At 41.6% G+C, this 22608-nt stretch overlaps 2 protein-coding genes across 2 annotated transcripts; both read left to right on the top strand.

Annotated features, from left to right (window-relative positions):
• The first annotated feature begins 20012 nt into the window (after window positions 1–20012).
• LOC109238932 (RNA-directed DNA polymerase homolog) lies at window positions 20013–20333 on the top strand. Its single transcript, XM_019405430.1, has one exon. The coding sequence runs from the start codon at window positions 20013–20015 to the stop codon at window positions 20331–20333; it is 321 nt and encodes a 106-aa protein (XP_019260975.1).
• Window positions 20334–22179: 1846 nt separating this feature from the next.
• On the top strand, window positions 22180–22608 carry LOC109238931. Its single transcript, XM_019405428.1, has one exon. The coding sequence runs from the start codon at window positions 22180–22182 to the stop codon at window positions 22606–22608; it is 429 nt and encodes a 142-aa protein (XP_019260973.1).

Below are 22608 nucleotides of genomic sequence, written 5' to 3'. Positions count from 1 at the left end.
AGTGCCAAGCTCAGCACATGTGGCACTGCAAGATCATTATGGAAAAGAACACCATTGAGCCTGACAGGTATCATACAGGGTGCGAACCCCTCTACCCAGCATGGTTAGAAGACAATCTAAAGGGAATTGTGAGGCCAGGAGCCGGTCGAGGGAATAGGATCATAGACGAAGAAGCTGAAGCTCAAGTCAAATACAACAGGCTGCACAAGAGGGTCCACGACTCTGAGAATGAGCACTAGGAAATACAGAGAGGAATATGAGGTTGATCGACGAATGGAAAGAAATGGCTGTCACTTCCAACAGAAAGTTGGAATATTTGGAGCGAGGATTAGTGGAGCTGGAGGGCAAAGTCATAAAGAGGATTGAGGATTGCCAGAATGCTGAAGGAAGTGAAGGAGGACATTTGGCCAGAGCCTACTTGCTGCTGGGTCTGCGCGAGCTGGGGAACCTGTATGATGGTGTCAAGAAGATCAAATCTGGGGAAGGTCCTTCTGGGACCAAGTAGACTAGATTTATTTGCTTTCCTAAATGTAATAAGGCCAAGTGCCAATAGTGACTTACTTTTCTATTATCTTAGTGTCATTTTGGGATTCGTCTATTTTCATATTATGAAATGAGGCATTTACTGGCACTAAAGTTCTCCAAATCTATTTGTCGCTAGGCCTACCTCGGGCACAACGAGGCTCCCAAATTAGGACACGAATTTACATTCTCGCAATATGTGTTTAAATAATGCAAACATTTCAAAACACCTACTGACTTGTTTACCTTTTTGTTTTCCTTTCATTCTTTATTCCCATCACCTAAGGTTGGTTCGCTCATACTGGCATCATCAGCATATCACACCAGATCTAGTGGCCCTCCGCCTCCTCCTCCTCCAAGTAATACAAAAGGCAAAGGAAAAGCAAAAATGGACGACTTAAGTGGTATCCGAAAGGAGAATATTGAGAACGCAGAAACATCAGATGGCCGGAGTACTCCGGCACCAAATGATCTGGTCTTGAGATTAGAACAAAAGATACTAGAGCTACAAGGAGAGCTTGAGCAGGTTCTCAACTTGGCAAACTTGTCACTCACCCTGAATGTCCCCGACATCAACCAACAAAACACAAAGAACCCATTACCTCCCCAAAACACACCAAACCAACATCCATAAAACCTTCTTGCACCACATCAATACACAACCCCACCTCAAAATCTCAATCCCTTACCGGTACCAACTCTACCACAACACCACCGTCAATCAATCCAGTACCCACCAACCGCCACTTCGGTTATCGAAAACAGAAGAAGGCTAGGAGGGGAAACCTATAATCACATTGAACGTGTCGACGCCGTTGAGAAAGACAAATGGTGGAGTAGCAAAATACAAAGCATACTGGCATGGTCCGGGTATGAACCCGGTAAAGGGCTTGGGAAGAACCTCCAGGGTATTACTAGACTGATACAGCTGAAGGGTCATGGCACTACCTTTGGGCTTGGATATCATTACGCATGGCAAGAGTATAATGATTGGTCGCCTCCATGGCGCGGACCGTGTTACCCTCTCGAGCAACCGGTGCCACATCTGGATCAAGCTTTTCACCAAGCTGACACAATACGGGGAATTGCAGAAAAAGGCATTAGCTGGGCTGAAGAATCTGTTGTTGGAAGACGAAGACATGGACTGCAGTGCAATAATTGAGGAGGAGGAGGAAGAAGGCATCACCATTCAGACTGTGGAGGAGGGAGGTGTTCTCATGAACTGGACCGCCATACTATCCCGGGCCCGCCGAGTCCCTGGGTAGCTTGGCAGATTTTATTTCTATAGCCGTTCTAGGCATTTAAGCTTTTCAGTAACTTTGTTTTAAAAGACTTATTTGTTTCAAAATAAATGCTCGATTCATCGAGCCGTACTTGTCCGGATGTTTTTCAGTTTTAATCAAATGCATTGCTCTTTATTATTTATTATTATTTTCTACACTTTTTCTTTGTACAACGTTATTATTACTTTTCCTGATGAACTGGTGACTGTGACATGTAATGAGGCAACGCGATATGAGGATAGTGATTCGGATGAAGAAGACGAGATACCCGAGGAAGTTGTCAGGGAGGTTGAAAACTTTGAGAATAAGCTTAAGTCCAATCTGGACAAAACCGAAGCAATAAACTTGGGGGACGCCGAGACCGTCAAGGAGAGTCGCATCAGCAGTCACTTATCACCAACAGAGAAGGAAGAGTACATCCACTTCTTAAAAGAGTATGAGGACATTTTCGCATGGTCATATGATGACATGACCGGTCTAAGCACGTCCATAGTGGCTCACAAGTTGCCCACTAATCCCATGTGTCCGCCAGAGAAGCAGAAACTCAAAAAATTCAAACCAGATATGAGCTTGAAAATCAAGGAGGAAGTTACTAAGAAGATCAAAGTCAAAGTCCTCAGGGTTGTGGAGTACCCGACCTAGTTAGCCAACATTGTACCAGTTCCGAAGAAAGATGGGAAAGTCATAGTATGTGTTGACTATCGAGATTTAAACAGAGCAAGTCCCAAGGACGTCTTCCCACTTCCAAACATACACATCCTGATCGATAACTGCGCCAAGCATGAACTCCAATCTTTTGTAGATTGCTTCGCGGGTTATCACCAGATCTGGATGGACGAAGAAGATGCAGAGAAAACAGCTTTTATTACACCATGGGGGGTGTACTGCTACAAGATGATGCCATTTGGTCTAAAGAATGCTGGGGCCACTTACATGAGAGCCATGAGAACCATTTTCCATGATATGATGCATAAAGAAATAGAGGTGTATGTGGACAACATCATTATCAAATCCAAGAGGGCCGCAGATCACATAGCAGACTTGAGAAAGTTCTTTGACAGGCTGAGGAGGTACAACTTGAAACTGAACCCCGCAAAGTGTGCATTCGGGGTTCCCGCAGGAAAGTTACTGGGATTCATTGTCAGTTGCCAAGGGATCGAGCTAGATCCATCTAAAGTCAGGGCTATTCAGCAGTTACCGCCACCTAGGAGCAAAAAGGACGTGATGAGCTTCTAAGGACGTCCCAACTATATCAGTCGCTTCATAGCACAGTCCACAGTCATATGTGAACCCATCTTCAAGATGCTGAGGAAAGATGTCGAGACAAGCTAGACTGAGGATTGTCAGAAAGCTTTTGACAAGATCAAGGAGTACCTGCCCACACCACCAGTTCTGGTCCCGCCAGAACCAAGACGACCTTTGCTGCTCTATCTATCTGTATTGGATGGAGCCTTCGGATGTGTTCTGGGACAACATGATGAGACAGGGAGAAAGGAGCAAGCCATATACCACTTGAGTAAGAAGTTCACACCTTACGAAGCACGATACTCTCTGCTGGAACGCACTTGTTGTGCTTTGACCTGGACGGCCCAGAAGTTGAGGCATTACTTCTGTGCCTATACCACATACCTCATATCCAGGATGGACCCCTTGAAGTATATATTTCAAAAACCCATGCCGACTGGAAAGTTAGCCAAGTGGCAGATACTGTTGAGCGAGTTCGATATCATCTATATAACTCAAAAGGCGGTCAAAGGACAAGCATTGGCAGATCATCTTGCTTAAAATTCGGTAGGAGGAGAATACGAACCCTTGAAAACAAATTTTCCTGATGAAGAGGTGTCGTTCGTAGGAGAAGACATTACCGAAGAATATGACGGTTGGAGGATGTTCTTCGATGGAGATGCAAATTTCAAAGGAGTGGGCATTGGAGCAGTTTTGGTATCAGAAACAGGTCAACATTATCTGGTATCTGCTAAACTCAGATTTCCCTGCACCAACAACATGGCAGAATATGAGGCCTGCATACTAGGACTCAACATGGCAGTCGACATGAACATTTAGGAGCTGCTGGTAATTGGTGATTCAGATTTGCTTGTGCACCAGGTACAAGGAGAGTGGGCCACCAAGAATTCCAAGATATTGCCATATCTGCACCATGTGCAGGAATTGAGGAAGAGGTTCACAAAGATAGAGTTTCGGCATGTACCCAGAATTCAGAATGAGTTTGCCGATGCATTGGCCACCTTGTCATCTATGATACAACATCCGAACAAGAATTTCATTGATCCCATCCAAGTAAGAGTCTGTAATCAACCGGCTTACTGTGCTCATGTCGAGGAAGAGATAGATGGAAAGCCTTGGTTCCATGACGTCAAGGAGTATTTGGCGAAAGGAGAATATCCGGAGCATGCAAACCACACTCAGAAACGCACACTTCGGAGATTGTCCAACCACTTTTTCCACAGCGGAGGAAACTTGTACAGAATAACTCCCGATTTGGGATTGCTAAGATGTGTCGACGCAAAAGAGGCTTCTAAGCTACTCGAGGAGATACATGCTGGGGCCTGCGGCCCACATATGAATGGTTTTGTCTTTGTCAAGAAAATACTTAGGTCCGATTATTTCTGGATGAACATAGAGACAGATTGTGTCCAGTATGTCCGCAAATGCTACCAATATCAAGTGCATGCGGATATGATAAAAGTGCCGCTGAATGAGCTCAATTCAACAAGCTCACCTTGGTCGTTCGCCGCCTGGGAATGGATTTCGTCGGTCCTATCGAGCCCACTGCTTCAAACGGGCACAGGTTTATTCTAGTGGCCATTGATTACTTCACAAAATGGGTAGAGGCTGCATCTTACAAAGTTGTGACCAAGAAAGTCGTCGTAGATTTTTTCAAATATCGTATTGTTTGCCGATTTGGAGTTCCCAAGTCCATTGTTACTCATAATGCCGCCAATCTCAACAGCGATCTAATGAAAACCATGTGTGAAACTTTCAAAATCAAGCACAAGAATTCCACAGCCTATAGACCTCAAATGAATGGAGTCGTAGAAGCCGCAAACAAAAACATCAAGAAGATACTAAGGAAGATGATAGAAAACCACAAACAATGGCACGAGAAGCTACCCTTTTCTCTGTTAAGATATCGTACCACAGTTCGCAGATCAAGCGGGGCAACTCCCTACATGCTGGTTTATGGTATCGAAGCTGTCATCCCAGCCGAGGTAGAGATTCCTTCTTTAAGAATCATACAGGAGGCTGAACTCAATGATGCAGAATGGATAAGGAGCCGCTATGAACAATTGGCCCTTATCGATGGAAAGAGGATGAACCAGTATGTCACGGTCAACTTTATCAGAATAGAATGTCCAGAGCTTTCAACAAAAGGTTCAAACCAAGGTAATTTGCACCGGGACAACTGGTGCTGAAGAAGATCTTCCCATATCAAGATGAAGCCCAAGGGAAATTCTCTCCCAACTGGCAAGGTCCGTACATGGTTCACGGGGTACTGATAGGAGGAGCACTCATACTTGCGAAAATGGACGGAGAAATTTGGCCGAAACCAATCAATTCTGACGCAGTCAAAAGATATTATGCTTAGACTATTTACATTTACACATCTGATGTAATTGAACTACGCTTGACCTGATTCCCGTTTAAGAGGGGATACGTAGGCAGCCTTATGGGATCGGTCATATCATAATAAAATTTCAATTTCCCCCCTTAAGATCTGAAACTAGAGCAGAACTTTGAGGAGGACCCTCAAAATTCCGGAGCAAGTCCAGCCGACGCCAACATATGCCAGACAATCAAAAATCGGTTCAGAAACTGGGGCGGAATTTTGAGAAAGATTCTCAAAATTCCGAATAAGGGTCAACAAGACTGATGTTCTAAACATCAATACCACACAAGAGGGGGGGCGATTTGTGTGGTACTCAACTTTTCGCTTAAACTGCTTCTGGAAGGACCTGGTTCTTCTAGGTGTACTTATTACTACTATTTGCGGAATTAAAAGTACATAAAATAAAAAACACAGAGATTTTACGTGGAAAACACCTGGCTCAAAAGGTGAAAAAACCATGACCTACTACTCAGTAGGATTTTCCCAAACTGAGCCAAAACTGCATTTACAAAACTCTTTGTAAACCTAAGGATTAACTCTAATCCCGTTGTAGCAACCAGCCTCTAACTGCTGCGACAACTTCAAGTTAACTCTAACTTGAATACTCAAATTACATATTACAATTGCTTCTAGATAAAGCTGAAAGGTACAATATAAAAACACCTACTACAATTGAACTAGAAATAAAGAAAGATACATAAAACTCTTTATGGAGCTGGTTCTTCAATCTGGTTCATGTAGCTTCAGGTTTGCACACTTGAATCACACACGAACTGCTTGCAAAAACCCTTGCTATTTTGCTCCCAATTCACGTTTAACTTCTGCATTTTTGTGCAACACATGTGATGTGAGAACATCCTGCAATTTATAGAGTTAGTAGATGAAGAAATAACTAGAGTTCTGATGCAACTCTTCCTTGGTGGAAGAGTTCTAGTTGATTTCAACTTCTAACTCCTTCCCTATCTTGACTTGTGTTCTCTTTGATTAAGGACTCCTTCTCCTTATCAATTATGCAACCTTTTCGATCAGGAGATATTAAATACACCAAGTTAAGCTTATCTCCTTCACGTACAACCCACATGCTTGAATCTGCCCGTTTTTGTGAACCTGAGGGATGGACCACTGGATGGACCTGGTTCATGTCTGAGTTCCTTTGTTAGTCTTCAAAACTAACCTTTACTTGGGCCAACAAATTCCCCCTTTTTGATGATGACAAACACTGTGCTTTTCATACACTTAGGCCCTGCCAGAACTCAGCTCAAACATCAACAGAATGTTAGAAACATTTTTCCTCTATATCACTTATCATCAAGGACCAGGTACATTAGGTTATAAACATCACTGTTCAAAGTGTAAAGCACAACCTTTTTCCCCCTTTTGGCATCATCGAAAAGTTGCATAAAATGTGAGATAACCAGATTTTAAAACTTACTCATGGACACTGGGGCTACTTCAAATGCAAACATGGATTAATCATCATAGATCAAGCTAAGAATTTTAACCATCAAAGAAATATAAACAAACAGTTAGAGCAAAAGGCAGTGAATTTCATTGATGATTGATAAGATTCTACCACAAAGCATAAGAAGAAATAAAAATACTGAAAACATGAGCAAAAGAAACAAAAAGTCTCGAATTGGGTCACTGGTTGATCTACACTAGGCTAGGATTTAAGGCTTAGAAGAGGTAGGGGCTGGGTTATTTGCTTGGAGAAGTTTCAGCATGTCTTGAAGAATTCCATCATTCTTCTCCTTTTCCCTTGCAAGTTCAGTTCTGAGAACATCTCTCTCAGATTCTAGCTAAACCAATCGTGTCTTCAGCCTTCCTATCTCAATATCCTTTGCCTCACTCTCCTGTAACAAGACTCTGGCTTTGCTATTGATAGGTGTCTTTTTAAATGAACCGGGTTCATTAGGAATGACATTGACTTCATAATCGCAAGCAAGCAGAGTATTAACCCCACTTATTCGTAGGTACCTTGAAATGTGCAAGCACAGTTGTGAGAATGAAACCATAGGGAATGGCATGAGTTTTGGTGCCATTGATAAACCTATCAGTAGGTCCAAGACGGTTTCCTGTTTAGATGGAACAGGTTCATCTATATTTCTCAAGTTGAACCTACCCCTCAGCAGCTTCCCACTTCCCCCTGTTTTGCTCACACTCTCTTCTATTTCGGTAAATTCCTCTCCCCAAACAACCATTGCACCAGTGTCTTTTATTATACCAACAGAAATGGGTGAAGAATCAGCCACTCTTGTCTCCTTTCCCCTCACAGTACTCCTAGCGCCCTCGCTCTCCTTTTTTTTTCATTTTTACCACCAACTTCTCCAGATTATGTAGACTCTATACCTGCTATACATCCTACAAATCTATTCTCCAAATTTGCAGCAACTTTAGAAATTGTCTCAAGAGAAACTTTAGAATCAGAAAATACTTGTTCAGTTTTGAAAGACTTACTTTCTTCCCCCTTAGTAGCAGACTTAAATGAATCTTCAGATTTCTAGGATTCTTCTTCCCTACCTGCTTTCAATTGCTTGTTTATTTGCTTGGTGATGAAGGATTTTCAGAGGTGTTTGACATATCTAGGCTAGGGTATGAAAAGAAGAGAATTAGATTGTGTTTGGAAGATGAAAGAAGAATGAGAGTTTTTGACGGCTTGAGAGAGATGAAGTAAGGAATACACCAAAGCTGATCAATATACAGAGGAATAATTGATGGGGTAGCTACATCCTTTCAGACTCTTCGAATTTTAATTAAACTGAAATTCAATTTTGAAGAGACGTTGGAGTGTATCCCTAGAATCTAGGTACTTCCATTTGGTTGGGACTCTTTTGAACGGGACTGGTTCACTTGTAACGGATATGTCCAAAAGGAGTTTGGTATTTGGTAGGACTCTCTGCTCATGATCCAAATATAGTTATTTCAAATTATGCAGAGTGTAGAAAACATACCGTGTTATCTTGATGAACCAGGTTCTTCCCTGAATCATACATGTGTTTAGAATGTGAAAACATGCCTTTATTTGAGAATTCGTGTTGAAATTGTTTGTAAAAGGACTAATTCACATAGTTTAAGTTCGGCCGGGATCCACCGTTGTGGACCGCGAGGGGTGCCTAACACCTTCCCCTCGAGGTTATTTCGAGCCCTTACCTTAATCTCTGGTAATGCAAACTGGTTCATGAGTTAACCGCTCTAGGTGCCCTAACGCACCATAATCCGTTAGGTGGCGACTCTTCAAATACCCAAATCCCAAAAGGAAACGAGTCGATTCCCCATGAGTGTCGAAACCCGGACTTTCTCCGCGAGGAGGAAAAACAAGGGGCGCGACAGCATGGTGACTCTGCTGGGGATCTTAGGCTCTTACCATAATGAACTTACTTTTGTGAATTAGTCCAAGCATGCCTTATCCTGTACCCTTTCCCCTTATTTGAATCTAATTGTCTATTTTTAAAGCATTTATGATTCTTTTTATTCCTGAAACTGACTTGTCTCTTTGTTTCCTTTCTGTAACTGTTCTTCAATTATTTAAATACTGCATTTATTATTTTCTTACATGCAAATACCTGACAACATGCTATTTATTGTTGCATAAATCATGTTCCACATCATATTCCACTCGTGCGTATCAAATCCTATAGCAACGCTTGATGAGTAGTTGTGCTCTTCCAATTTATTACCCTTAAATTCGGAAAGGCTTATTTGCGGTAAAACTAGTCGATCAGCGGTGCAATCGACGGTTCCGTGCCTTACCCCCTCAAGTTGTCCGCTTGAGGGTACCAGTCTAGACCCCCATAGTAACCTTACTCTAATCGTAACTGTGCATGCATCATGGTCAAACCTAGTCGGATTAATATGTTGTCCACATAATAATCCTTTAAGACGAGCCTTATCCAAAGTCCAACGGGGTTTCCATAATCCCGGCGGACACAATCACGTTCTGTGCATTAATTTGGAGAACTAAATGCCAATATGCTAATCATGAATGTACACATAGTCGAGTCTAGTGGGGGAGAAAGGCCTAACCTTTTTGTTTTGCAGAAAATGACGCATGAGGTCCCCAGATTCGGTATGGTCAGCAACATTCCACCATTGCTACTAGATTGGTGGGAGGACCTTTCCTCAAGTGACAAGAAACACGTGAGAAAGCACTTGGGCAATTTACCTTCTCTACTAGACATTCAGCCAAACAATAGGTTGATCAAGGTTGCCACTTTGTTCTGGGACCATGAAAGGACTGTGTTCCGTTTCGGAGATATGGAAATGACACCACTCCTAGAAGAAATTGGGGGACTTGCGGGACTGACTTAGGATAGCCCTGGGTTGTTGGTATCGGAGAACTGTACTGGTAAAGGGTTCCTAAAGATGATGGGGATGAAGAAAAAATGTTGACTTGGAATGCCTAAAGAAATCCTACATACCCCTCGAATACCTGTATGAGAGATACGGCCATAGCAAATCCTACCGTACCTTCCATGGCGAGCTTTCTATCACTTCTCTAGGACACATCCACCGCAGAGTGTTCGTGTTCATTATGTGCTTCTTGGGCCTGATAGTGTTCTCGATGAAAAGGGAAAGAATCCACACTAGATTGGCCATGGTCGCCAAGACTTTGATGGAAGGGATCAACGGATAGACATACACTATAGTCCCCATGATCATAGCCGACATCTACAGGGCTCTGGAGAGCTGTCAAAGGGGGATCAAGCATTTTGAGGGTTGTAACTTGTTGCTGCAGTTGTGGTTATTAGAACATCTTCAAAGGGGCCAGTATCGCCAAGAACTTGCGTGAAGGGCTTGGAATGACCATATTGCCTTCCATCACCCCAAGTGGGTGACTTACATTCCGGATAGGTTTGCTCAGCCGGAAAGTGCCAAAGAGTGGGTGGAGTTCTTCGACAATCTGACCGAGGAACAAGTGCAATGGATGTTTGAATGGTTCCCAACAGACGAATTCATCATCAGATCCAGAGACGCTCCACACTTGGTGCTGATTGGGTTGAGAGGAATATACCCTTATGTCCCTATCCGAGTTATGAGGCAAGCAGGGAGGAAACAGGTTGTACCAAGGGTTGCCAAGATGAGTCATTTCAGAGCAGACTTTCAGGATGATGATGTCCCTTACAAGTGCCAAGCTCAGTACATGTGGCACTGCAAGATCATTGTGGAAAAGAACACCATTGAGCCTGACAGGTATCATGCAGGGTGTGAACCCCTCTACCCAGCATGGTTAGAAGACAATCTAAAGGGAATGGTGAGGCCAGGAGCCGGTCGAGGGAATAGGATCATAGACGAAGAAGCTGAAGCTCAAGTCAAATACAACAGGCTGCACAAGAGGGTCTACGACTCTGAGAATGAGCACCGGGAAATACACGAGAGGAATATGAGGTTGATCGACGAATGGAAAGAAATGGCTGTCACTTCCAACAGAAAGTTGGAATATCTGGAGCGAGGATTAGTGGAGCTGGAGGGAAAAGTCATAAAGAGGATCGAGGATTGCCAGAACGTTGAAGGAAGTGAAGGAGGACATTTGGCCAGAGCCTACTTGCTGCTGGGTCTGCGCGAGCTGGGGAACCTGTATGAGGGAGTCAAGAAGATCGAATCTGGGGAAGGTCCTTCTGGGACCAAGTAGACTAGATTTATTTGCTTTCCTAAATGTAATAAGGCCAAGTGCCAATAGTGACTCACTTTTCTATTATCTTAGTGTCATTTTGGGATTCGTCTATTTTCATATTATGAAATGAGGCATTTACTGGAACTAAAGTTCTCAAAATCTATTTGTCGCTAGGCCTACCTCGGGCACAACGAGGCACCAAAATTAGGACACGAATTTACATTCTCGCAATATGTGTTTAAATACTGCAAACATTTCAGAACACCTACTGACTTGTTTACCTTTTTGTTTTCCTTTCATTTTTTATTCCCATACCCTAAGGTTGGTTCGCTCATACTGGCATCGTCAGCATATCACACCAGATCTAGAGGCCCTCCACCTCCTCCTCCTCTACGTAATACAAAAGGCAAAGGAAAAGCAAAAATGGACGACTTAAGTGGTATCCGAAAGGAGAATGTTGAGAACGCAGAAACTTCAGATGGCCGGAGTACTCCGGCACCAAATGATCTAGTCTTGAGATTGGAACAAAAGNAATAGGGTTGAATCATCGCTTGTGGCGGAAGTGAAAGAGAAGCAATTCAACGATCCATTGTTAGCACAACTGAAGGAGGGGATTCATAAACACAAAACCACAGCTTTTTCCTTTGGCATGGACGATGGTACCCTACGGTACCAAGGCCGCCTATGTGTTCCAGGTATTGACGGTCTTCGGGAAAGGATCATGGCAGAAGCTCACACTTCCAGGTATTCTGTACACCAAGGTTCTACAAAAATGGACCTACTTTCTTCCCCCTTAGTAGCAGACTTAAATGAATCTTTAGATTTCTAGGATTCTTCTTCCCTACCTACTTTCAATTGCTTGTTTATTTGCTTGGTGATGAAGGATTTTCAGAGGTGTTTGACATATCTAGGCTAGGGTATGAAAAGAAGAGAATTAGATTGTGTTTGGAAGATGAAAGAAGAATGAGAGTTTTTGTCGGCTTGAGAGAGATGAAGTAAGGAATACACCAAAGCTGATCAATATACAGAGGAATAATTGATGGGGTAGCTACATCTTTTCAGACTCTTCGAAGTTTAATTAAACTGAAATTCAATTTTGAAGAGACGTTGGAGTGTATCCCTAGAATCTAGGTACTTCCACTTGGTTGGGACTCTTTTGAACGGGACTGGTTCACTTGTAACGGATATGTCCAAAAGGAGTTTGGTATTTGGTAGGACTCTCTGCTCATGATCCAAATATAGTTATTTCAAATTATGCAGAGTGTAGAAAACATACCGTGTTATCTTGATGAACCAGGTTCTTCACTGATAATCCTCTTGTGTGAGTCTAAATTTGCCAAAATAGAGAAAATATCATTAGAGATTTAATGAGTCATTTTCACATGGCACAAGAGTATACTATGGAAAGTATGAGATTGAGCAAGAATTAATCTAATTATACACAATTTATAGACTTTCTAACCAAATTTTTTTTCATTTTTTTTTTCCGTTTAACCTTGAACTGGTCCTTTTAGGTGATCTTAATCATCCCTAATTCCAACATGTTCCTCTCAAAGTGATCTCTACTTAAGGCTTTTGTGAAGATGTCGGCAATTTGCTTGTCAGTAGCACAAAATTCCACAGTGATCAAGCCTTTCTCATAGTTGTCCCTCAAAAAAATAGTGCCTAACATCTATGTGCTTAGTTCTATTATGATGAAGTGGTTTCTTTGTCATACTAATAGCACTAGTGTTATCACAAAAAAAAAAAGGGATGCAACCACATCAATTCCAAAATTCAATAATTGTTGTTTGATCCACAACAATCGAGCACACCATGAAGTAGTAGCAACATACTCAGCTTCAGCAGTAGATAAGGCCATTGAATTTTGCCTTTTTGGTAGCCTATGACACAAGACATGAACCAAGGAAGTGTGCCATACCTGGGTTGCTCTTCCTATCAACTAGAAAACCTGAAATCGAGCACAAAGACCTACACTGCACACAATGTCAGGTCTGCTAGTAGTGAGATATAAAAGAGAACCAATCATTCCCCTATACAACTTCTGATCAACAGATGAACCAGGTTCATCTATAGCCAATTTTGTGGATATTGCAATAGGAGTGTCAATTTCTTTGGATGTTCCTTCCTGGTTTTGTTACTGAGGAATAGGTTCATGGACAAGTTCCCTCGAGGTTTGAGGATCAGTTCCTCTCTAGTCAGTTCCCCCTGTCATGTTGCCTTGGGTAGAAGAACCTGTTCCATCACATGTTCCTTCTTCTGTTGCAGCTTCAGTCTGGGCTGCGATATCATTTAAATTTCTTACCAGCCCAATTGCTTCATCTTCATGTTCCAGCTTATTAGAAAGAATGTTAGTTTTAAATAACATATACATTTTTTCTACACACATAGTTCCTTTTACTGTATATCTTATAAGCTTTACCATGTGAAGAATATCCCAAGAATACTCCCTGATCACTTCTGGGATCATACTTACCTAGGGAGTCTTTGCCATTATTGTGCACAAAGCACTTGCATCTAAATGCCCTAAGATGAGATATATTTAGCTTTCTCCCTTTAAGTGACTCATAGGGAATCTTCTTAACAAGAGGTCTAGTCATGCAACTATTTATGATGTAGCATGCAAAAATTCAGCAAACTTAGCATTTTCAAATTTAGTTCCATGATCAGACCTAATTGATGCAGGTTGATTACCTAGTTGTTTCCGAGTTTTTATAACAAAAGAAGTAAACATGCCAAATGCTTCATCTTTATATGTTAAAAACAATGTCCAAGTAAACCTAGAGTAATCATCAACAAGCACCATCACATGTCTTTTACCACCTCTGCTTAATATTCTCATTGGACCACAGAGATCCATATGGACCAGTTCCATCGTTCTAGTGGTACTTACCACTTTCTTGCAATTAAAAGAGGATCTTACCTGCTTCCCCCTTGCACAAGCCTCACAAACTTTATCATCCTTGAACTTGATGTTAGGCAGCCCTATCACCAGGTCCTTGGAAACTAATTTGTTGAGTTGACTCAGACTTGCATGTCCAAGTCTCTTATGCCAAAGGAGGGGATCATTGTCCAACACACTTAAGCAAGTGAGTTCATTTTCTGAAAGTGTGGACAAATCTACAATGCATGTATTGTTTACTCTTTTTTCCTGCAAAACAATCTTGTCAATGGTAAGATTAATCACAAAATATTTGGTAGTGGTGAATGCTACCAAGTTACCTTTATCACATAATTGTGATACACTGATTAGACTGTACTTTTGGCCATCTATCAAGTAGACATTCTCAATAGAGTGATAAACAGTCTTACCTACCTTTCTAACCCCAATGATCTTACCTTTCTTCCCATTTCCAAAGGAGACATTACCTCCTTTGAGGTCCTCAAGTGAAAGGAACTGGTTCTTGCTTCCTGTCATATGCTTTGAGCAGCCACTATCCATGTACCATATTTGGCTGCTCTCTTTCACTTGGACCCATAAAAGGAATCAGGGGTTAGTCTTAGGAACCCAAACTAGTTTGGGTCCCTTTCTATAGGCAAAAAGGGTGAATCAGATTCTTTTTAGCCCAACCCGACAGCCTATTTTTCCCTTGAACAAATTCTTTATTCTTTTTACTAGCCTTTTCTTTTGCAATACATTCAGATTTATAGTGACCAGTTTTACCACAATGTGTGCAAATTTTATTTTCAGGAAGTGTGAAGTACTTACTTTTAGGGTCCCACTTTGGTGCTTGAGTCCCATAGCCAAGTCCTCTTTTGTTGCTACTGTGATGCTCTTGCAACCAAGAGAGTGCATCAGAGGCCTTGTTCCATTTGCAAGTTCTGTCTAATTCATGTTTCACCTTTCCTAGATCTTCTTTTAGGACTTTAATCTGCTCATCTCTTTTGTACAGCTCATCTTTCATTTTTCCTACATTTTCTTCTAAAGTGAGTTGTGTGTGATCATATTTCTTTTTACCAGTTCCTAATTTCAATTTTAGATTTTCAGATTTAAGCTCTAGGACTGTGGTGTCAAGTTCATGAACCTGGTTCTTCAACTCAGCATTTTTACTATCACTCTCATTAGCGCTAAGTTTCAGGTTTTTGCACTTAGCTTTCAGAATCACACACTCCTTAGACAGCTGTTCCTTTTCATTGTTTATAACTTCAAATTCATCAATGAAATCTAGAAGTAATTCAGATAGACTTTCTTTAGACAAAAACTTAATCTTGTCTTTGAGATGAATTATACTTACCTCAGATTCCTCATCGGATTTCCCAATTTACATAAGTGCTTGTTCATCTCCATCTTCGTCTTCTGAGTCATCATCTAAGCTTTCACCCCAAGCAGCAACCATAGCCTTTGTTGATCCTTTGTTCTTCTTGGGATGAACCTGTTCCTTCTTCCTGTTCCTTCGTTCAGCTCTTTTCTTCTTCCATTCAATTTCCCATTGAGGGCAATTTTTTATGTGGTGATCAGTCTTCCCACACTTGTAGCACCCCTCATTGGTTTGTTTTTCAGGAACCCTTGGTTTGTTGTAACTTCCATTTCTTGAAGGACCATTTTCTCTTATTAGGTACTTCTTAAAATCCTTTGTGATCACGGTCATTTCATCCTCATCTAGATCAGCACCTTCAGTGATTCTGAATGCCAGGCTCCTTTCCTTCTTAGGTGCATCCATCTTCATGGTTTTCCTTCTAAGTTTCATNGATCATCTACCAAATTGGGGCAGAATTTTGAGGAGGACCCTCAAAATTCTAACATAAGAAAGGTGCAGTGTCTCTGAAATGTGTTACAGTGACTAGTTCATCTAAAAAATACTTGATATTTCGATATGTTTTCTAAATAACTCTATTTTTTTATCAATAGTTGCATATTTTCGAAAACTCTATTTTTCGTAACAGTCAGGTGTTACCCAGGGAAACTCAAATAAGGCCCCCAGAACGGAATAAAGCAAGGCCAGTGGACAAACGCACGAACCAACCTCCCCTCACAAAACTTATAATTTTTCTTTGAGCGCAGGCACATCGGACGCAACGGTAACATCTGCAAAATATATACACGTAACAAGATCACTATCAATCAGGCCACCAGACACTGAACGTATTCCCAGATAAGAAGGTTCTACTCAGAGTTTCGCCCATGAAGGGTTTGATGAGGTTCGGGAAGAAGAGCAAGTTGAGCCCTAGGTATATTGGTACTTTTGAGGTGCTAGAGAGAGTTGGGGAGGTGGCCTACAAACTTGCCTTGCCACCTAGTTTATCGGGAGTTCACCTAGTGTTTTATGTTTCCATGCTCCGGAAGTACTATGGGGATCCGTCACATGTATTGGGCTTCAGTACGGTGCAGTTGGACGAGGCTTTTACTAATGATGTGGAGCCGTGGCCATTTTGAACCGACAGGTTCGAAGGTTGAGGTCAAAGAATATAGCATTGATGAAGTTTCATTGGAGAGGTCAGCTGGTCGAGAAGGCTATGATGTGCCGTAGAATTTCGGCACATTTAATACCAATTACTTAAATTTTTGCTCGTCTTTTAAGGCATTTTTAGTTAATTCTTATCAAGCATGGTTTTTTTGTAGTGCATGAACTTGAAGACCCAAAAAACAAGGAAAAGAAGTCAAAAAGTCACAAAAGGATAGAAATGCTGCAAGTACGCGACCGCATAAGTCACTTGCGGACCGCATAAGTCAAATGGTGACCGCAAACTTAAGTAGAATTGTTGGCCAAATGAAGATAAGAATATGCAGTCCATTATGCGGTAGCTTAACACTTTTACGAGCTGCATAATGACCGCACAATTCCAGCTGAAGAAGCTTCTCAACACGTCTGCGATGGGAAAATGCGGTCTCATAATAGATATGTGGACCGCATAACTTATATGCGATGGAAGCCTGGAATTGGTGATTTACAAGTCTGCGATGAGAATGAAGGTTACGCGGACTGCATAAATGGCCTGCGACCATTATGCGGTCGCAAAATCTGTCTGCAGGGGCAATTTTTTTCTGATTTCGACCACGACTTTTGGTCCACTATAAAAAGAATAACTAGGGATTTTGTGGGGCATTCATGTCTGAAAAGGGTCCTACATTGAGAGCATTGCATACTCCATTAATTTGGAAGCTTGTGAAGAGTGAATCTTGCACTTTTGTAAGTTTTATGACTTTATTTATTGCTTTGGTCTTGTGTTTTAGCATGAGTAGCTAGTTTTAAATACTAAGGTTGTGGACTCTAAATGGGTTTAATGTTAATGGGTGTTTAACATTGAATATATATATATATATATGGTTGGTTGATATTTATTCATTTCTTGTGCTTTATCTATGGTTGGTGGTTGGAAACATTAACCTATTCCATTTTATTCTTTCTTTACATGGAAAAGTGGGTTAGGGTTTGGTAGAAATGAATATCAATATCTCAAGACTTTAAATCTTATTTAATAGAATCACTTAGGAATAAGTGGGTTCTACTTGGCGTAAATTAGTTGTTCTTAAATTACAACTCTTTTATATTTGGAAACATCATAAAGTGAAAATACTACCCAACCATTGGAAAATATTGGATAGTCATTTAGAAACCATTTGCATATCAAAGGACCTTCCATTAGAAATATATCATATTAACATCGATAGCATTATATTTCATTGATGGGATCACAACCTTGGTTTCCTTAATCAAATTATTCACATTCTCATAACAAAATTAGTTATCTTACTAAATCACAATTATATCATTCTCTTGCTAAGCTAAAGGAACAGAATTACGACCTAAGTCAAGTTCCACACTACTCAAGTAATATTTTCAGACATATTCCCTGTGGGATTCGACCCCAACCTTGTTGGGTTATTATATTTGACACCGATTGTCTTACACTATTTAGTTAAAGTGTAATTTGAGCGTATCAAATTTTGGCGCCGTTGCCGGGAAATACGGTTTTGAAATTACTAATTAGTGTGTGCTTTACTTTACGTCTTCTTCTATTCCATAACACTTTGCTTATTTTGCTTGGTGTTGATAGGAAAACATGGACGAATATGAGGACAAAGAAAATCCTTTTGCTTACATAGATGAGTACATTGAGGATACAAATGCTATTGTACTGCCGAGAGTTGACGCTGCCACTTTCAAGGTGGAACACGATTTAATACTCTTGCTCAAAGCAGAGGGGTTTTTCAGAAATTCCACCGATGATGATCCGACACAACATCTCAGAAACTTCTTGGGTATGTGTGCGATGCATAAGCAGAACAACATCTCAGATGATTCCCTAAGATTGAGGGTGTTCAAGTACTCACTGACTGGAGAGGCGAGGAAATGGATTCAAAATCTACCACCCAACTCAATCCATTCTTGGCCTGAACTTGTCCGAGCATTCCTAGCTAAACGGTTCCCGCAAAGCGAGAAATCTAAGCTCCGGGATAAAATTTTCTTTTTCAAGCAACTACCGGGAGAACATCTACATGAGTCATGGGATCGATTCAAGCTATATTTGGTGAGGTCGCCGAATCATGGTTTTCTGGATTCCATCTTGTTGGAGAAATTCTACATGGGGTTGGAAGCTATGAACCAATCTATAGCCAAGAATGCAGCTGATGGATCTTTTACGGATAAAACATTTGCGAGGATCACACAAATCCTTGACAAAATGGCAATACATAACCAACCTTGGCACTCAGAGGACACCGCAGGTGGAATTGCATATGGTACTCCTTCCTTGATCAACATGATTAAGGAGAACCAAGAGAGAGATCAAGTAATCGCCGTACTTGCCACCAACGTTAATGTGTTGACAAAGATGTTCAATGAAAGCCAAACAAAAATGGTGAATATGGTGGAGGATGTTCAACCCACATCAAATGAAGATTATGTGGAAGCAAATTATGTCAACAACTCTCAAGGAGGTATGAAAGGCAACAATACCAAGGTTCAGGACAACAAAACCAATGGAGGCCTAACCCGCAAGGGCAAGGCAACCAACAGTGGCAAAAGGACCCTTATGGAGTAACAACAACAACAACAACTTTTCAAATCGGAGTTCAAACCCTTATGTTCCACCAAAAGGGTTCAAATCAAGGTTCTTCAAGTGATTCTAAGTTGGAAAACATGCTTGAGCGAGTATTTCAAAATCAAGATAGGTCTGACACTTCCATGAGGAATATAACTGAGCTTGTCGGTTCTCATACCGCATCTATTCAAAACTTGAAGATCCAAATGAGAGATCTTTCAAGAGAGCAAAATTCGAAGCAAAAGGCCACACTCCCAAGTGACACAATTGCAAACCCAAAAGGTAGTGGGAGTGGTCTAACGTCTCATTGCATGGCAATTACAACTAGGAGTGGGAAAGTACTTCAAGGAGAGAATGAACAAGTGGTCGAAGTGGAAGATTCTGAACAAGAACTTGAGGTACAAGTTGAAGTGCCAATTGTTGTTGAAGTTAAAATGGTCCCGGAAGAGTTGAAACTTCAAGAAGTGAACCAGGAAGAGGTTAAGGAAAAGGTGAAAGAGACTCCGAAAATTCTAGCACCAATTCCTAGAACTACTCCCCCTTTCCCTCAAAGACTTGCTAGGAGGGTTGATGATAGCAAACTCGAGAAGTTCTATGACATTCTCAAGCAATTATCGGTAAATATTCCATTTGTGGAAGCATTTCAAGAGATGCCGGGTTTTGCTAAGTATTTGAAAGATTTGATCACCAAGAAGAAAACCACCAAAAATGAAGTGGTGAATGTTACTCACCGGGTTAGTTCCATCATTGCAAAAACCACCGTTCAAAAGGAAGAAGACCCGGGATTCCCGCCGGAATTTGTGAACACAAGATACAATTGGAGAAAGAGATCAAACCAAGTGTGGAACATCAAATAAGGTTAATTCCTTCGATGCAAGAGGTGGTAAAGAAAGAAATCATCAAGTGGTTAGATGCCAGGGTAGTCTATCCCATTGCCGATAGTTCTTAGGTGAGTCCAGTGCAATGTGTGCCGAAGAAAGGAGGCATGACTATGATTGAGAATGACAGAAATGAGCTCAGTCCAATGAGAACAGTGACCGGATGGAGAGTTTGCATGGACTACCGGAAGCTAAATAGTGCGACGTGCAAGGACCATTTCCCTATGCCTTTTATCGATCAAATTCTTGATCGGCTAGTAGGAAGGTCATTCTATTGCTTCTTGGATGGATATTTCGGCTATAACCGAATCAATATTGCCTTGGAAGATCAAGAGAAGACGACATTTACATGCCCATATGGGACTTTTTCCTTTAGCCGTATGCCTTTTGGGATATGCAACACTCCGGCTACTTTTCACGGTGCATGATGTCAATCTTCTCGGACATGGTGGAAGATTTCTTAGAGGTTCTTATAGATGACTTCTCTGCAGTGGGTGATTCCTTTGAGCATTGTCTTGACAACCTTAGACAAGTGTTCAAAACCAAAAAAAAGGAAAAAGAAAAAAAAAAGACAAGTGCTCAAAAGATGTGAAGAAACAAACCTTGTACTAAACTGGGAGAAATGCCACTTCATGGTGGACGAGGGTATTGTTCTGGGCCAAAAAATTTCCAAACAAGGCATAGAGGTTGACTGGCCAAAGATTGAGATCATTTCCAAGCTTCCTCCACCTACTTCAGTAAAAGGTGTCCAGAGCTTTTTGGGGCACGCCGGTTTCTATAGGCGTTTTATCAAGGACTTCTCCAAAATTTCAAATGCCATGTGCAAACTCCTTGAAAAAGATGCAAAGTTTATATTTGATGAGAAGTGTCTCAAGGCTTTTGAGGAATTGAAAGACAAGCTCACCACGGCACCTATTATTGTCACACCCGATTGGTCTCTTCCATTCGAACTCATGTGTGACGCTAGTGGTGTAGCTATTGCGGCGGTGCTTGGCCAACGTCATAACAAGATCCTTCACCCTGTCTACTATGCAAGCAAGACACTTAGTGGCGCTCAAATGAAGTACACTGTGACTGAGCAAGAACTTCTCACCATTGTCTATGCTTTTGAAAAGTTTCGGGCTTATTTGTTGGGGTCCAAAGTGATAGTTTACACCGATCATGCTGCTCTTCGTTATCTTATGGCGAAGAAGGATGCCAAACCAAGATTGATTTGGTGGGTCCTTTTGTTGCAAGATTTTGACTTTGAAGTCAAGGATCGGAAAGGGACAGAAAATCAAGTTGCGGATCACCTATCTAGGCTTGAGGAGGCAGGGAGACCAAAAGAAGACCTTGAGATCTATGATGCCTTTCCAGATGAGCACATATGGCATTCTCTAGTACATTCGCTCATTGGTATGCTGACATCGCTAACTTCTTGGTTAGTGATCTTATTCCCGATGGATTAGAGACTTATCAAAAGTAAAAGTTCTTGCGGGAATGTAGGCAATACTATTGGGAGGAACCCTTCTTGTTCTGAATTTGTGCCGATAATATCGTTTGGCGGTGTGTTCCGGAAGATGAGGTAATGCCAATTCCCAAAACATGCCATGATTCTCCGGTTGGGGGTCATCATGGAGGAAATCGGACAGCTGCAAAGGTGCTTGAATGTGGCTACTATTGGCCATCGATCTACCAAGACACAAATCAAATGGTCAAGGCATGTGATCAATGTCAAAGACAAGGGTCAATATCTAAAAGACATGAGATGCCTATGAATTTTGTACTGGAGGTCGAGATCTTTGATGTGTGGGGGATAGACTTTATGGGCCCTTTTGTGAGTTCCTATGGCATGACCTACATCTTTGTGGTGGTGGACTACGTCTCCAAATGGGTCGAGGCAATCGCCTTGCCCAACAATGAAGCAAGGAGTGTAACCGCATTCCTGAAGAAGAACATATTCATGCGGTTTGATACCCCAAAGGCCATCTTGAGTGATGGTGGTTCTCATTTCTACAACAAGGCTTTCACCGGGCTGCTTGAAAAGTATGGTGTAAAGCACAAGGTGGCCACACCCTATCATCCTCAGTCCAGTGGTCAAGTTGAAGTTTCTAACAGGGAAATCAAGAACATCCTATGAAAAACTGTCAATGAAAACAGGACCGACTGGTCAAGGAAGCTAGATGATGCGTTGTGGGCATATCGCAAGCATTTAAGACTCCCATTGGCACTTCACCGTACCGGTTGGTTTTTGGAAAAGCATGTCACTTACAAGTGGAGCTTGCACACAAAGCCATGTGGGCATTGAAGAAGTTGAATCTTGACTGGGCCGAGGCTGCTAATCTAAGAATGACACAACTCAATCAGATGGAGGAATTCTGTCTCCACGTCTATGAGAGTGCAGCCATATACAAGGAGAGGATGAAGTTTGTCCATGATAAGAAGATCTTGAAGCGGGAGTTCAGTTCCAGTGACTTGGTCTTACTCTTCAATTCAAGACTCAAGTTGTTTCCGGGAAAACTAAAGTCCAAATGGTCTGGCCCGTTCAAAGTTGTGAGTGTGTCCCCCTATGGTGCTATTGAACTGGAGTCGGAGGATGGGACTCGAACTTTCAAAGTGAATGGTCAGCGAGTCAAGCATTACCTCGGTACCAGAGGAGAAAGGCATTTGATAGAACAATTTGCTCCAAAGGATAGTCTAACAGCAGTCCCCACTAATGAATAG

This window comes from Nicotiana attenuata, unplaced genomic scaffold (assembly GCF_001879085.1).
Source record: "Nicotiana attenuata strain UT unplaced genomic scaffold, NIATTr2, whole genome shotgun sequence".
NCBI classification, from domain to species: Eukaryota; Viridiplantae; Streptophyta; class Magnoliopsida; order Solanales; family Solanaceae; genus Nicotiana; species Nicotiana attenuata.
This window is presented reverse-complemented; position numbering and strand designations above follow the sequence as displayed.